At 45.3% G+C, this 14510-nt stretch overlaps 6 protein-coding genes across 6 annotated transcripts; all 6 read left to right on the top strand.

The window, feature by feature from the left end:
- Positions 1 to 1439: 1439 nt before the first annotated feature.
- Positions 1440 to 1812, top strand: LOC134853065 (histone H2B.1/H2B.2). The gene has a single exon (XM_063868996.1). It carries the CDS (start codon positions 1444 to 1446, stop codon positions 1810 to 1812), a length of 369 nt encoding a protein of 122 aa, XP_063725066.1. The 5' UTR covers positions 1440 to 1443.
- Positions 1813 to 2597: 785 nt separating this feature from the next.
- On the top strand, positions 2598 to 3008 carry LOC134853577 (histone H3). The gene has a single exon (XM_063869578.1). It carries the CDS (start codon positions 2598 to 2600, stop codon positions 3006 to 3008), a length of 411 nt encoding a protein of 136 aa, XP_063725648.1.
- Positions 3009 to 3738: 730 nt separating this feature from the next.
- Positions 3739 to 7692, top strand: LOC134853576 (uncharacterized). Its single transcript, XM_063869577.1, has 5 exons — positions 3739 to 4031; positions 4348 to 4761; positions 5103 to 5450; positions 6239 to 6568; positions 7365 to 7692. Exons 1-5 carry the CDS (start codon positions 3739 to 3741, stop codon positions 7690 to 7692), a joined length of 1713 nt encoding a protein of 570 aa, XP_063725647.1.
- Positions 7693 to 8005: 313 nt separating this feature from the next.
- LOC134853575 (late histone H2A.2.2) lies at positions 8006 to 8407 on the top strand. The gene has a single exon (XM_063869576.1). It carries the CDS (start codon positions 8006 to 8008, stop codon positions 8405 to 8407), a length of 402 nt encoding a protein of 133 aa, XP_063725646.1.
- A 4495-nt stretch (positions 8408 to 12902) lies between these two features.
- Positions 12903 to 13275, top strand: LOC134852803 (histone H2B.1/H2B.2). The gene has a single exon (XM_063868590.1). The coding sequence runs from the start codon at positions 12907 to 12909 to the stop codon at positions 13273 to 13275; it is 369 nt and encodes a 122-aa protein (XP_063724660.1). The 5' UTR covers positions 12903 to 12906.
- Positions 13276 to 14060: 785 nt separating this feature from the next.
- Positions 14061 to 14471, top strand: LOC134853574 (histone H3). Its single transcript, XM_063869575.1, has one exon. It carries the CDS (start codon positions 14061 to 14063, stop codon positions 14469 to 14471), a length of 411 nt encoding a protein of 136 aa, XP_063725645.1.
- The last annotated feature ends 39 nt before the right edge of the window (positions 14472 to 14510 follow it).

Raw genomic sequence — 14510 nt, 5'->3', positions numbered from 1 at the left:
TTTAGGCTGGAAACAAGCGACAGTATCAATGTTACCAAAACCCGAGAAAGACCACAAAGATCCCAAAAACTATAGACCACTCTCACTTACAAGCTGTATCGGGAAGATCTGCGAATGTTTTGTCAAAGAGCAGCTACTAGTACACTGCGAAGATCACGACATCTTCGGACACTTTCAAAGTGCATACCGAAGCAAACGATGCACCACCGACAATTTACTCTGTCTAACAGAGACAATCTATAAAGAGAATAACTGGAAGCAACCCGTTGCAGCAGCATTTCTAGACGTGCAACGAGCCTTTGACTCTGTCTGGCACGAAGGCTTATACTACAGACTACTAGAGATCAACTGTCCGAAGTGGATTGTAAAATGGACCAAGAGTTTTCTGACAGACCGACAGTTAACAGTAGTATACCACCAAGCCAAAGCCGAAAGTTTCACACCCAGTGCAGGAGTACCACAAGGAAGTGTAATCAGTCCAATCCTTTTCAACATCTATGTAAGCAAACCAGAAGCAGGTCTAACAACAATATCACAATATGCCGACGACATAGCAATTTACACAAGTTCAAACACAAGCAAGAATGCAACACACAGACTACAAGGTGGCCTAAACAAACTTGAAGCATGGTGCCAGAAATGGAAGATAGACGTGAACCCGGAGAAGACAAACTTTGTACTTTTTACAAGACGCAAGAAGAATGACTGCAAATTAATGCTACAGAACGAAGAGATCGAACCATCAACAACCACTAAATTTCTTGGAGTTACCCTAAATAACAACCTGACATGGAAAGACTATCTACAAAGAATTGAAGACAAATCGACAAGGAAAATCAATTTTCTACTAGTACTACGAGCCAAAGGCATCAAATCCAAAGTCTTAAAGTTTTTGTACCAATCAACAATTCTACCAGGATTCACATACGCATCACCTTCGTGGGCAAACGCATCAACAAGTCACTTACAAAGATTGCAGAACAGAGCACTAAAAATAGCCTACCATCTACCAATACTAACACCAACAGAGGAAGTACATAAAATCACCAGGATGAAGACGATTCAAGATGAACTAACAAGACTAAACTCAAATTACCTCAAAAGAGCTTCACAGACAAACCCCAAGATACAAGAACTAATCCGAGACACTCTACAACAATCAACAGACACATACGCACACAGACTCACACCAATACAAGCAATTTTCCAACAACACCTTTCCGCAAGATGAACAACATCAAACGACACTCTACAACAATCAACAGACACAGACTCACACCAATACAAGCAATTTTCCAACAACAACTTTCCGCAAGATGAACAACACCCGGAAGTTAACAGCTTAAAGAGCAGCAGGTCTGCTTCAGAAGCTTAACTGGTCACAGACCAACACATACTTACACTGCTTCTACAACTCGACAACACCACAACTACAACTCTACAATGGCACCCAAAGTCAGCGGAAAGGCAGTCAAGAAGGCAGGCAAAGCCCAGAAGAAGCCCACTGGAGACAAGAAAAAGAAGAAGAAGAGGCGAGAGACCTACTCTCTCTACATCTACAAGGTGCTGAAGCAGGTCCACCCTGACACCGGCATCTCATCCAAGGCTATGTCGATCATGAACAGCTTCGTGAACGACATCTTCGAGAGAATCGCCGGTGAAGCTTCAAAACTGGCCCACTACAACAAGCGATCAACCATCTCTAGCCGGGAGATCCAAACCGCAGTCAGACTGCTGTTGCCCGGAGAGCTGGCCAAGCATGCTGTCAGTGAGGGAACCAAGGCCGTCACCAAGTACACCAGCTCCAAGTAGACGATCAGCTTCTACAACTAGTTGCTCTGAGCAACACCAAACCGGCCTTTTTAAAGGCCACCAAAAAGCATAGTTCTCTTTGTACTCTAGCTAGCAAGCTCAAATTGGCTTGTATGCAATTTCGAGCTCTCAACAGCTAGCTTTGAGCGTCTAATTTGAGCTACTAAGCTCAACTGAGCTTGTAACTTGCTTAAATCAGCTCCAGACCAACTTTAGAGCTAAAAAACTGCTAAATTTTAAGCTTTCACGTCTCAGCCAATCAGATTTGAGCTTCATTTTGCTCTCCAACTTACAGCTCGAAATAGCTAAGTTTAGGCTTACAAAGCTAGCTAACAAGTCCAATTCAGCTAGCTTAAGCTGAAGTGAGCTTTTAGCTGGCTGAAGTTAGCTTTGGGTCAATTCTAGAGGCAGAAACACCAAATTTTCAAGTTTTCACTTCTCAGCCAATCAGATTCGAGCTTAGTTTGAGCTTCCGCTATCACTCAGACACGGGCCAATCACCTATGCCGCTTTTGGCGGGTAACCTCCAATCCAAGTATAAATAGTCTGCACTTCACATACTTTACTATATATAGTTGAAAATGCTCCTTAATATATATAAGTAACGACTCACCAGAGCTCTCCTTCTATTGCTCTTTTACGTGCCTAACTATTTTTTTATACGTCGAGCGCTCTCAAGGCTTCTGGAGATCTGAATATCTTGGTTACCTCACGGATTTGTCCAAAATTCAACACCCAAAATCTACTTCTACATCTACAACTCAGCTACACTCAACTGACGAAGAATGGCCCGAACGAAGCAGACTGCACGAAAGAGTACCGGAGGAAAGGCACCCAGGAAGCAACTGGCTACCAAGGCTGCAAGAAAGAGCGCACCTTCCACCGGCGGTGTGAAGAAGCCTCACCGATACAGACCAGGAACCGTTGCCCTGAGGGAGATCAGGAGATACCAGAAGTCCACTGAGCTGTTGATCCGAAAGCTGCCCTTCCAGCGACTGGTCAGAGAAATCGCCCAGGACTTCAAGACTGACTTGCGGTTCCAGAGCACTGCAATCATGGCTCTGCAGGAAGCCAGCGAGAGCTACTTGGTCAGCCTGTTCGAGGACACCAACTTGTGCGCGATCCACGCCAAGAGAGTCACGATCATGCCCAAGGACATCCAGTTGGCTCGACGAATCCGAGGAGAGCGAGCTTAAGCTCTAGGTGTACTCCACACCAACCAAACCGGCCTTTTTAAAGGCCACCCAACTATCAGTTCTATATTTCTTCACAGTGAGCTTAGCTCAAGCTAACTTCGACCAGAGCAAGCTCAAGCTGGTATAGGTTGAGCTCTGCTTCCCCCTCATTGGGGTGACGCAGCTGGAAAATGAGCTCGAGCTAGCTGTTCAATTGCTCCCGTACGTAGCCTAACTTTTTTGAGCTTCGAGCTCTCAGAGCTTGGCAAGCTACCTCATAGAGCTCAGGCAAGCTTGTATGAGCTTGATTTAAATCACAGAGCTCGAATAAGCTCTGTGGACTGACCAGTTTAAGCTAGTACACCTTGTGTGAGCTCAAAATTTTTTCAATTGCTCCCGTACGTAGCCTAACTATTTTCAAGTTCGAGCTCTCAGAGCTCGGCAAGCTATCTCACAGACCTCAAGCGAGCTCCTACGAGCTTGATTTAAATCACATAGCTCTGATAAGCTCTGTGGACTGACCAGTTTGAGGTAGAAGTTCTTGTGGGAGCTGAAAAATTTTTTTTCAATTGCTCCTTTACGTGCCTAACTTTTTTTACTTTTTATTATCTGCTCTCTCATTGGCTGTTGGTATGAGGGCCAATCAGAGAGCAGAGAAGTCGGTCGGAAATTGATAGGTACCTAGCGATTTTTGCCAATCTCAAACCCAACTTCTACTTCAATTTCTACAACAACTACAACTGCAACAACCATGTCTGGACGAGGAAAGGGAGGAAAAGGACTTGGCAAAGGAGGAGCAAAGAGGCACCGAAAGATCTTAAGAGATAACATCCAAGGCATCACCAAGCCAGCCATCAGACGTCTTGCTCGACGAGGAGGTGTCAAGCGTATCAGTGGACTGATCTACGAAGAGACCCGAGGAGTGCTCAAGAACTACTTGGAGAGCGTGATCAGGGATGCTGTAACCTACACCGAGCACGCCAAGAGGAAGACCGTTGTAGCCATGGACATCGTCTACGCCCTCAAGAGACAAGGCAAGACCTTGTACGGATTCGGAGGTTAAGAAGCTTCTTAGCCAGCTGCTCTCCTAGCTGCAGCACCAAACCGGCCTTTTTAAAGGCCACCAACTATCTCAGTTCTTAAGTCAAGCTCTACTAGAGCTCTAACGAGCTCTGCTAGAGCTCTTAACAAGCTCAGCTAGTTAGTGTAGAGCTTTCAGCATATCTAAAATAACTTAAAATGCTAGCTCGATTCTGATTGGCTCTCCCATCTTGGTGGCCGATTTGAACTTACTACCCTAAGACAGGGAGCCAAATTGCGGGTAAAGTCAATCGTCAATCTACAACTTCTACCACAACAGCTACAACTACAACACGATGTCAGGCAAAGGAGGAAAATCGAAGAGCGGCAAAGTTGGAGCCAAGGCCAAGACCCGATCAAGCCGAGCTGGACTGCAGTTCCCTGTTGGAAGAATCCACCGATTCATCCGCAAGGGCAACTACGCTGAGCGAGTTGGTGCTGGAGCCCCAGTCTACCTTGCTGCTGTGCTCGAGTACTTGACTGCTGAGATCCTTGAGCTGGCTGGCAACGCTGCCAAAGACAACAAGAAGTCCAGGATCATCCCCAGACACTTGCAGTTGGCCATCAGGAACGACGAAGAGTTGAACAAGCTGCTCCACGGAGTGACCATTGCTCAGGGCGGTGTGCTGCCAAACATCCAGGCTGTGCTCCTACCCAAGAAGCAGTCTTCGTCTCAGCCCAAGTCTGACAAGAAGTAAAGAGCTTCTACCTCAACCAGTTGCTAGCTTTCAAGCTTCAACACCAAACCGGCCTTTTTAAAGGCCACCAATCTACTAGTTCTATCTTCTATCAAGCCCAGCAAGCTTAACTGGAATACAAACAGTAAGCTGAGACATCCTAGCAATCCTAAATAGCCTCAAAGTGACGTAGAAATTAAAAATTGAAGCCAAAATAAGCTTGGAGCTGAGAGCCAATCAGAATTGAGCATTCTTCGAGCTCGATTTGAACACAGTTTTTTAAGTTAGCTTCGCTTTTTGCTGCTTCTACAACTCGACAACACCACAACTACAACTCTACAATGGCACCCAAAGTCAGCGGAAAGGCAGTCAAGAAGGCAGGCAAAGCCCAGAAGAAGCCCACTGGAGACAAGAAAAAGAAGAAGAAGAGGCGAGAGACCTACTCTCTCTACATCTACAAGGTGCTGAAGCAGGTCCACCCTGACACCGGCATCTCATCCAAGGCTATGTCGATCATGAACAGCTTCGTGAACGACATCTTCGAGAGAATCGCCGGTGAAGCTTCAAAACTGGCCCACTACAACAAGCGATCAACCATCTCTAGCCGGGAGATCCAAACCGCAGTCAGACTGCTGTTGCCCGGAGAGCTGGCCAAGCATGCTGTCAGTGAGGGAACCAAGGCCGTCACCAAGTACACCAGCTCCAAGTAGACGATCAGCTTCTACAACTAGTTGCTCTGAGCAACACCAAACCGGCCTTTTTAAAGGCCACCAAAAAGCATAGTTCTCTTTGTACTCTAGCTAGCAAGCTCAAATTGGCTTGTATGCAATTTCGAGCTCTCAACAGCTAGCTTTGAGCGTCTAATTTGAGCTACTAAGCTCAACTGAGCTTGTAACTTGCTTAAATCAGCTCCAGACCAACTTTAGAGCTAAAAAACTGCTAAATTTTAAGCTTTCACGTCTCAGCCAATCAGATTTGAGCTTCATTTTGCTCTCCAACTTACAGCTCGAAATAGCTAAGTTTAGGCTTACAAAGCTAGCTAACAAGTCCAATTCAGCTAGCTTAAGCTGAAGTGAGCTTTTAGCTGGCTGAAGTTAGCTTTGGGTCAATTCTAGAGGCAGAAACACCAAATTTTCAAGTTTTCACTTCTCAGCCAATCAGATTCGAGCTTAGTTTGAGCTTCCGCTATCACTCAGACACGGGCCAATCACCTATGCCGCTTTTGGCGGGTAACCTCCAATCCAAGTATAAATAGTCTGCACTTCACATACTTTACTATATATAGTTGAAAATGCTCCTTAATATATATAAGTAACGACTCACCAGAGCTCTCCTTCTATTGCTCTTTTACGTGCCTAACTATTTTTTTATACGTCGAGCGCTCTCAAGGCTTCTGGAGATCTGAATATCTTGGTTACCTCACGGATTTGTCCAAAATTCAACACCCAAAATCTACTTCTACATCTACAACTCAGCTACACTCAACTGACGAAGAATGGCCCGAACGAAGCAGACTGCACGAAAGAGTACCGGAGGAAAGGCACCCAGGAAGCAACTGGCTACCAAGGCTGCAAGAAAGAGCGCACCTTCCACCGGCGGTGTGAAGAAGCCTCACCGATACAGACCAGGAACCGTTGCCCTGAGGGAGATCAGGAGATACCAGAAGTCCACTGAGCTGTTGATCCGAAAGCTGCCCTTCCAGCGACTGGTCAGAGAAATCGCCCAGGACTTCAAGACTGACTTGCGGTTCCAGAGCACTGCAATCATGGCTCTGCAGGAAGCCAGCGAGAGCTACTTGGTCAGCCTGTTCGAGGACACCAACTTGTGCGCGATCCACGCCAAGAGAGTCACGATCATGCCCAAGGACATCCAGTTGGCTCGACGAATCCGAGGAGAGCGAGCTTAAGCTCTAGGTGTACTCCACACCAACCAAACCGGCCTTTTTAAAGGCCACCCAACTATCAGTTCTATATTTCTTCACAGTGAGCTTAGCTCAAGCTAACTTCGACCAGAGCAAGCTCAAGCTGGTATAGGTTGAGCTCTGCTTCCCCCTCATTGGGGTGACGCAGCTGGAAAATGAGCTCGAGCTAGCTGTTCAATTGCTCCCGTACGTAGCCTAACTTTTTTGAGCTTCGAGCTCTCAGAGCTTGGCAAGCTACCTCATAGAGCTCAGGCAAGCTTGTATGAGCTTGATTTAAATCACAGAGCTCGAATAAGCTCTGTGGACTGACCAGTTTAAGCTAGTACACCTTGTGTGAGCTCAAAATTTTTTCAATTGCTCCCGTACGTAGCCTAACTATTTTCAAGTTCGAGCTCTCAGAGCTCGGCAAGCTATCTCACAGACCTCAAGCGAGCTCCTACGAGCTTGATTTAAATCACATAGCTCTGATAAGCTCTGTGGACTGACCAGTTTGAGGTAGAAGTTCTTGTGGGAGCTCAAAATTTTTTTTTCAATTGCTCCTTTACGTGCCTAACTTTTTTTACTTTTTATTATCTGCTCTCTCATTGGCTGTTGGTATGAGGGCCAATCAGAGAGCAGAGAAGTCGGTCGGAAATTGATAGATACCTAGCGATTTTTGCCAATCTCAAACCCAACTTCTACTTCAATTTCTACAACAACTACAACTGCAACAACCATGTCTGGACGAGGAAAGGGAGGAAAAGGACTTGGCAAAGGAGGAGCAAAGAGGCACCGAAAGATCTTAAGAGATAACATCCAAGGCATCACCAAGCCAGCCATCAGACGTCTTGCTCGACGAGGAGGTGTCAAGCGTATCAGTGGACTGATCTACGAAGAGACCCGAGGAGTGCTCAAGAACTACTTGGAGAGCGTGATCAGGGATGCTGTAACCTACACCGAGCACGCCAAGAGGAAGACCGTTGTAGCCATGGACATCGTCTACGCCCTCAAGAGACAAGGCAAGACCTTGTACGGATTCGGAGGTTAAGAAGCTTCTTAGCCAGCTGCTCTCCTAGCTGCAGCACCAAACCGGCCTTTTTAAAGGCCACCAACTATCTCAGTTCTTAAGTCAAGCTCTACTAGAGCTCTAACGAGCTCTGCTAGAGCTCTTAACAAGCTCAGCTAGTTAGTGTAGAGCTTTCAGCATATCTAAAATAACTTAAAATGCTAGCTGGATTCTGATTGGCTCTCCCATCTTGGTGGCCGATTTGAACTTACTACCCTAAGACAGGGAGCCAAATTGCGGGTAAAGTCAATCGTCAATCTACAACTTCTACCACAACAGCTACAACTACAACACGATGTCAGGCAAAGGAGGAAAATCGAAGAGCGGCAAAGTTGGAGCCAAGGCCAAGACCCGATCAAGCCGAGCTGGACTGCAGTTCCCTGTTGGAAGAATCCACCGATTCATCCGCAAGGGCAACTACGCTGAGCGAGTTGGTGCTGGAGCCCCAGTCTACCTTGCTGCTGTGCTCGAGTACTTGACTGCTGAGATCCTTGAGCTGGCTGGCAACGCTGCCAAAGACAACAAGAAGTCCAGGATCATCCCCAGACACTTGCAGTTGGCCATCAGGAACGACGAAGAGTTGAACAAGCTGCTCCACGGAGTGACCATTGCTCAGGGCGGTGTGCTGCCAAACATCCAGGCTGTGCTCCTACCCAAGAAGCAGTCTTCGTCTCAGCCCAAGTCTGACAAGAAGTAAAGAGCTTCTACCTCAACCAGTTGCTAGCTTTCAAGCTTCAACACCAAACCGGCCTTTTTAAAGGCCACCAATCTACTAGTTCTATCTTCTATCAAGCCCAGCAAGCTTAACTGGAATACAAACAGTAAGCTGAGACATCCTAGCAATCCTAAATAGCCTCAAAGTGACGTAGAAATTAAAAATTGAAGCCAAAATAAGCTTGGAGCTGAGAGCCAATCAGAATTGAGCATTCTTCGAGCTCGATTTGAACACAGTTTTTTAAGTTAGCTTCGCTTTTTGCTGCTTCTACAACTCGACAACACGACAACAGTTCACGAATGTGCCCAAAGGGCAACCGACAATGCATTCAGAAAACTGGCAAGACAATCTTGATGACGCTTCGCCTAAAAGGCAACCGACAATGGAGCAAAGTCAAGCAACTAATCGAAAGCGCAAAGCGGAAGAATCACAAGCTCAAAGCAACAAAAGACCCTTCACAAGCTCAAAGCAACACTTCACGAACATTATCTACATAAGCTTTGCAAAAGACAAAATTCCAAGCCGAATGACTTTCACCAAATCAATACGTAACCTGACTAAAGTACAATATCCTGGTCAAACCAGGGAATTCAAGACTGGCCTAGGCTATTCAATCAAGCCTGAATTGCCTCAAATAGCCCAAATTATCACCCAAACCAACCTCGAAAACCTGTTTCCCGACACGGAAGTAAAAATCGGAGGCAGACAACACAAGACAAATCAACCCAACAAGAAACAAACTTCCAGCTTTGTTATCTCAAGAGTCAGTGAACAACTCAGCGAAGCTGACATCCAATCTGAACTTGAGGAGATCAACAACATCAAGGTAGCAAAGCTCTTCCGAATCCAAAGCAGAAGCCTAGACAAGCCAACACAACTCATCAGAGTTTTCACAGATGATGACCTAGCCTGCAGAAAGGCAATCGACATCGGGGTCTACATCTGCAACGAACGAAAACGATGCGAAGCATCCAAAACAGAACCACGAGTAACACAGTGTTACAAATGCCAAAATTTCGGCCATATGGCCGTAAACTGTCCGAACCAGCAACGATGCCTCAGATGTGGCGACAACCATGCAGTCAGAGACTGCAAAACTCCAAAGCAGCAAGTTCAATGCATCAACTGCAGAGGCGAACACCCGGCGCAGTACAAAGGATGCCCGGTTTACAAGACAGCTCAAGTCGAAGCCCAAAAAGCACAACCAAAAGTGCAAAACTACGCTCAAGCAGTCAAACATCTGCAACGAACTGTGCAAAACAACTACGCTCAAGCAGTCAAACCACAACCAACCATGAGCAAAGAGGACATACAGCAGTACATTAAAGAAACTGTTGAAACTACAATAGCCGATCAAGTCGAAAAAGCAGTGCAAAAAGCCATGGACGAAAAGATAACCGATGCAATCACCAAAGCTGTCGCTAAATCATGTGAGAAAATTAACGAAACAGTCAGCAATGCAGTTAGAACTCAATTCGAGAAAATAGATTTCACTGAGCTGTTAACATCAAACATAAAAGCAAAACAAAATACAAAAACACACAGAGAAGCAAGCAGCAGCAGACATAGTAGCTCCCGAAATCAAAACAACAACAACAAACCAAAATGAATAGACTCAAGATAGCACAACTCAACTGCAGAAGTATAAACAAGCACAAACTGGAGATCCAAGATCTTCTAGCGAAACACAACATCACTATAGTCTGCTTCAACGAAACAAAAACCAAACATCCACCAAAACTACAAAACTTTAACCTTGCAGCGGCAATCTGTGACAGTGTCACAGGCTCGGCAATTTACATCAGAGACAACATACAGTACCAAGTACTGGAACAAGCACAGCACATAAACCAAAACCACAGAGAACGCAGAAAAGTATGCGAGACGATCAAGATCAACACAATGGGTATCACTGTAACAAGTGTTTACCTTAGCCCAAACGCAGAGATAGAGAACGTGACTTTCAATGGAAAAGATCCAAAGCACATCATCGTTGGAGACTTCAACGCACAGATCAAATCTGTCAACCCAAAAGCAAGAGCAACCAACAGCAACGGAAGAGTTGTAGACGCTCTCATGCACAACTACTTCATCTTGAACGGTTCCGAACCAACACACCAAAGTGACTCAGTCCTAGACTTACACTTTGCATCACCAAAAATGGCTTGCTTATGCACGAACTTTGAAGTGTCGGACACAACACCAAGCGATCACTACATGACAATTGCAGAGTACGAACTAACTGTTCCAAAGAGAACATGCACAAAACCAAACTGGCGAAAATTCAGAGGTACTGTAACGAACTACAAGTTCAACCCTGACTCAATCAAAACTGACGAAGGTCTAGCTCGAGAAGCTGACCAGATAGCCAAACACATTGACAAATGCTACCAAGGCAGCCTCAAAGAACACAAGCCCCAATTCACGAACCCACAACTAGTCGAACTAGTCAGAAACAAACACAAACTTGAACGACAAAAACAAAAGATGAGACGATATGACCAACACGACACCAATGACTACAAAGACCTGTGTACAAAGCTAAACAAAACAAAGAAAGACATCAGACAGCTAAAACAGACAGTAGAAGAAGAAAACCAACTCAAACTACTCAGTGAAATGAACAAAGGACCAACACAACAGAATTTCTGGAAAGCAGTAAAAAAGCTCACAGGCACAAGACCTAAACGAACGAGTAAACTGAAAATGACAAATCAAGACGCTGCGAACCACTTCGCTAAGATGCTCAAAGCAAACATGACGACAAATATAACAAACTCTCAGGCAGCTCTAACGCATGAACAGGAAGTACATGACAAGGTGTCACAGGCGAAAATCCAAGACTTTCAACTGGAACAGACAGGTTTTGCACAAACAGAAATTAGCTTAAAGCAACTCAAAGACGTGATCAATCACAGAAAAAACACTGCCCCAGGACAAGACAAAGTTAGCTACAAAGCGATGAAAAACCTGCCCATCAACGTACTAGAAGTACTAAGACAAATCATAGTACAATCGCTGAGAAGTGGCTACGTTCCTTTAGGCTGGAAACAAGCGACAGTATCAATGTTACCAAAACCCGAGAAAGACCACAAAGATCCCAAAAACTATAGACCACTCTCACTTACAAGCTGTATCGGGAAGATCTGCGAATGTTTTGTCAAAGAGCAGCTACTAGTACACTGCGAAGATCACGACATCTTCGGACACTTTCAAAGTGCATACCGAAGCAAACGATGCACCACCGACAATTTACTCTGTCTAACAGAGACAATCTATAAAGAGAATAACTGGAAGCAACCCGTTGCAGCAGCATTTCTAGACGTGCAACGAGCCTTTGACTCTGTCTGGCACGAAGGCTTATACTACAGACTACTAGAGATCAACTGTCCGAAGTGGATTGTAAAATGGACCAAGAGTTTTCTGACAGACCGACAGTTAACAGTAGTATACCACCAAGCCAAAGCCGAAAGTTTCACACCCAGTGCAGGAGTACCACAAGGAAGTGTAATCAGTCCAATCCTTTTCAACATCTATGTAAGCAAACCAGAAGCAGGTCTAACAACAATATCACAATATGCCGACGACATAGCAATTTACACAAGTTCAAACACAAGCAAGAATGCAACACACAGACTACAAGGTGGCCTAAACAAACTTGAAGCATGGTGCCAGAAATGGAAGATAGACGTGAACCCGGAGAAGACAAACTTTGTACTTTTTACAAGACGCAAGAAGAATGACTGCAAATTAATGCTACAGAACGAAGAGATCGAACCATCAACAACCACTAAATTTCTTGGAGTTACCCTAAATAACAACCTGACATGGAAAGACTATCTACAAAGAATTGAAGACAAATCGACAAGGAAAATCAATTTTCTACTAGTACTACGAGCCAAAGGCATCAAATCCAAAGTCTTAAAGTTTTTGTACCAATCAACAATTCTACCAGGATTCACATACGCATCACCTTCGTGGGCAAACGCATCAACAAGTCACTTACAAAGATTGCAGAACAGAGCACTAAAAATAGCCTACCATCTACCAATACTAACACCAACAGAGGAAGTACATAAAATCACCAGGATGAAGACGATTCAAGATGAACTAACAAGACTAAACTCAAATTACCTCAAAAGAGCTTCACAGACAAACCCCAAGATACAAGAACTAATCCGAGACACTCTACAACAATCAACAGACACATACGCACACAGACTCACACCAATACAAGCAATTTTCCAACAACACCTTTCCGCAAGATGAACAACATCAAACGACACTCTACAACAATCAACAGACACAGACTCACACCAATACAAGCAATTTTCCAACAACAACTTTCCGCAAGATGAACAACACCCGGAAGTTAACAGCTTAAAGAGCAGCAGGTCTGCTTCAGAAGCTTAACTGGTCACAGACCAACACATACTTACTCTGCTTCTACAACTCGACAACACCACAACTACAACTCTACAATGGCACCCAAAGTCAGCGGAAAGGCAGTCAAGAAGGCAGGCAAAGCCCAGAAGAAGCCCACTGGAGACAAGAAAAAGAAGAAGAAGAGGCGAGAGACCTACTCTCTCTACATCTACAAGGTGCTGAAGCAGGTCCACCCTGACACCGGCATCTCATCCAAGGCTATGTCGATCATGAACAGCTTCGTGAACGACATCTTCGAGAGAATCGCCGGTGAAGCTTCAAAACTGGCCCACTACAACAAGCGATCAACCATCTCTAGCCGGGAGATCCAAACCGCAGTCAGACTGCTGTTGCCCGGAGAGCTGGCCAAGCATGCTGTCAGTGAGGGAACCAAGGCCGTCACCAAGTACACCAGCTCCAAGTAGACGATCAGCTTCTACAACTAGTTGCTCTGAGCAACACCAAACCGGCCTTTTTAAAGGCCACCAAAAAGCATAGTTCTCTTTGTACTCTAGCTAGCAAGCTCAAATTGGCTTGTATGCAATTTCGAGCTCTCAACAGCTAGCTTTGAGCGTCTAATTTGAGCTACTAAGCTCAACTGAGCTTGTAACTTGCTTAAATCAGCTCCAGACCAACTTTAGAGCTAAAAAACTGCTAAATTTTAAGCTTTCACGTCTCAGCCAATCAGATTTGAGCTTCATTTTGCTCTCCAACTTACAGCTCGAAATAGCTAAGTTTAGGCTTACAAAGCTAGCTAACAAGTCCAATTCAGCTAGCTTAAGCTGAAGTGAGCTTTTAGCTGGCTGAAGTTAGCTTTGGGTCAATTCTAGAGGCAGAAACACCAAATTTTCAAGTTTTCACTTCTCAGCCAATCAGATTCGAGCTTAGTTTGAGCTTCCGCTATCACTCAGACACGGGCCAATCACCTATGCCGCTTTTGGCGGGTAACCTCCAATCCAAGTATAAATAGTCTGCACTTCACATACTTTACTATATATAGTTGAAAATGCTCCTTAATATATATAAGTAACGACTCACCAGAGCTCTCCTTCTATTGCTCTTTTACGTGCCTAACTATTTTTTTATACGTCGAGCGCTCTCAAGGCTTCTGGAGATCTGAATATCTTGGTTACCTCACGGATTTGTCCAAAATTCAACACCCAAAATCTACTTCTACATCTACAACTCAGCTACACTCAACTGACGAAGAATGGCCCGAACGAAGCAGACTGCACGAAAGAGTACCGGAGGAAAGGCACCCAGGAAGCAACTGGCTACCAAGGCTGCAAGAAAGAGCGCACCTTCCACCGGCGGTGTGAAGAAGCCTCACCGATACAGACCAGGAACCGTTGCCCTGAGGGAGATCAGGAGATACCAGAAGTCCACTGAGCTGTTGATCCGAAAGCTGCCCTTCCAGCGACTGGTCAGAGAAATCGCCCAGGACTTCAAGACTGACTTGCGGTTCCAGAGCACTGCAATCATGGCTCTGCAGGAAGCCAGCGAGAGCTACTTGGTCAGCCTGTTCGAGGACACCAACTTGTGCGCGATCCACGCCAAGAGAGTCACGATCATGCCCAAGGACATCCAGTTGGCTCGACGAATCCGAGGAGAGCGAGCTTAAGCTCTAGGTGTACTCCACACCAACCAAACCGGCCTTTTT

This window comes from Symsagittifera roscoffensis, chromosome 8, assembly GCF_963678635.1.
Source record: "Symsagittifera roscoffensis chromosome 8, txSymRosc1.1, whole genome shotgun sequence".
Classification (NCBI taxonomy): domain Eukaryota; kingdom Metazoa; phylum Xenacoelomorpha; order Acoela; family Convolutidae; genus Symsagittifera; species Symsagittifera roscoffensis.
The sequence above is the reverse complement of the archived record's forward strand: the minus strand, read 5'-3'. Positions and strand labels throughout refer to the sequence as shown.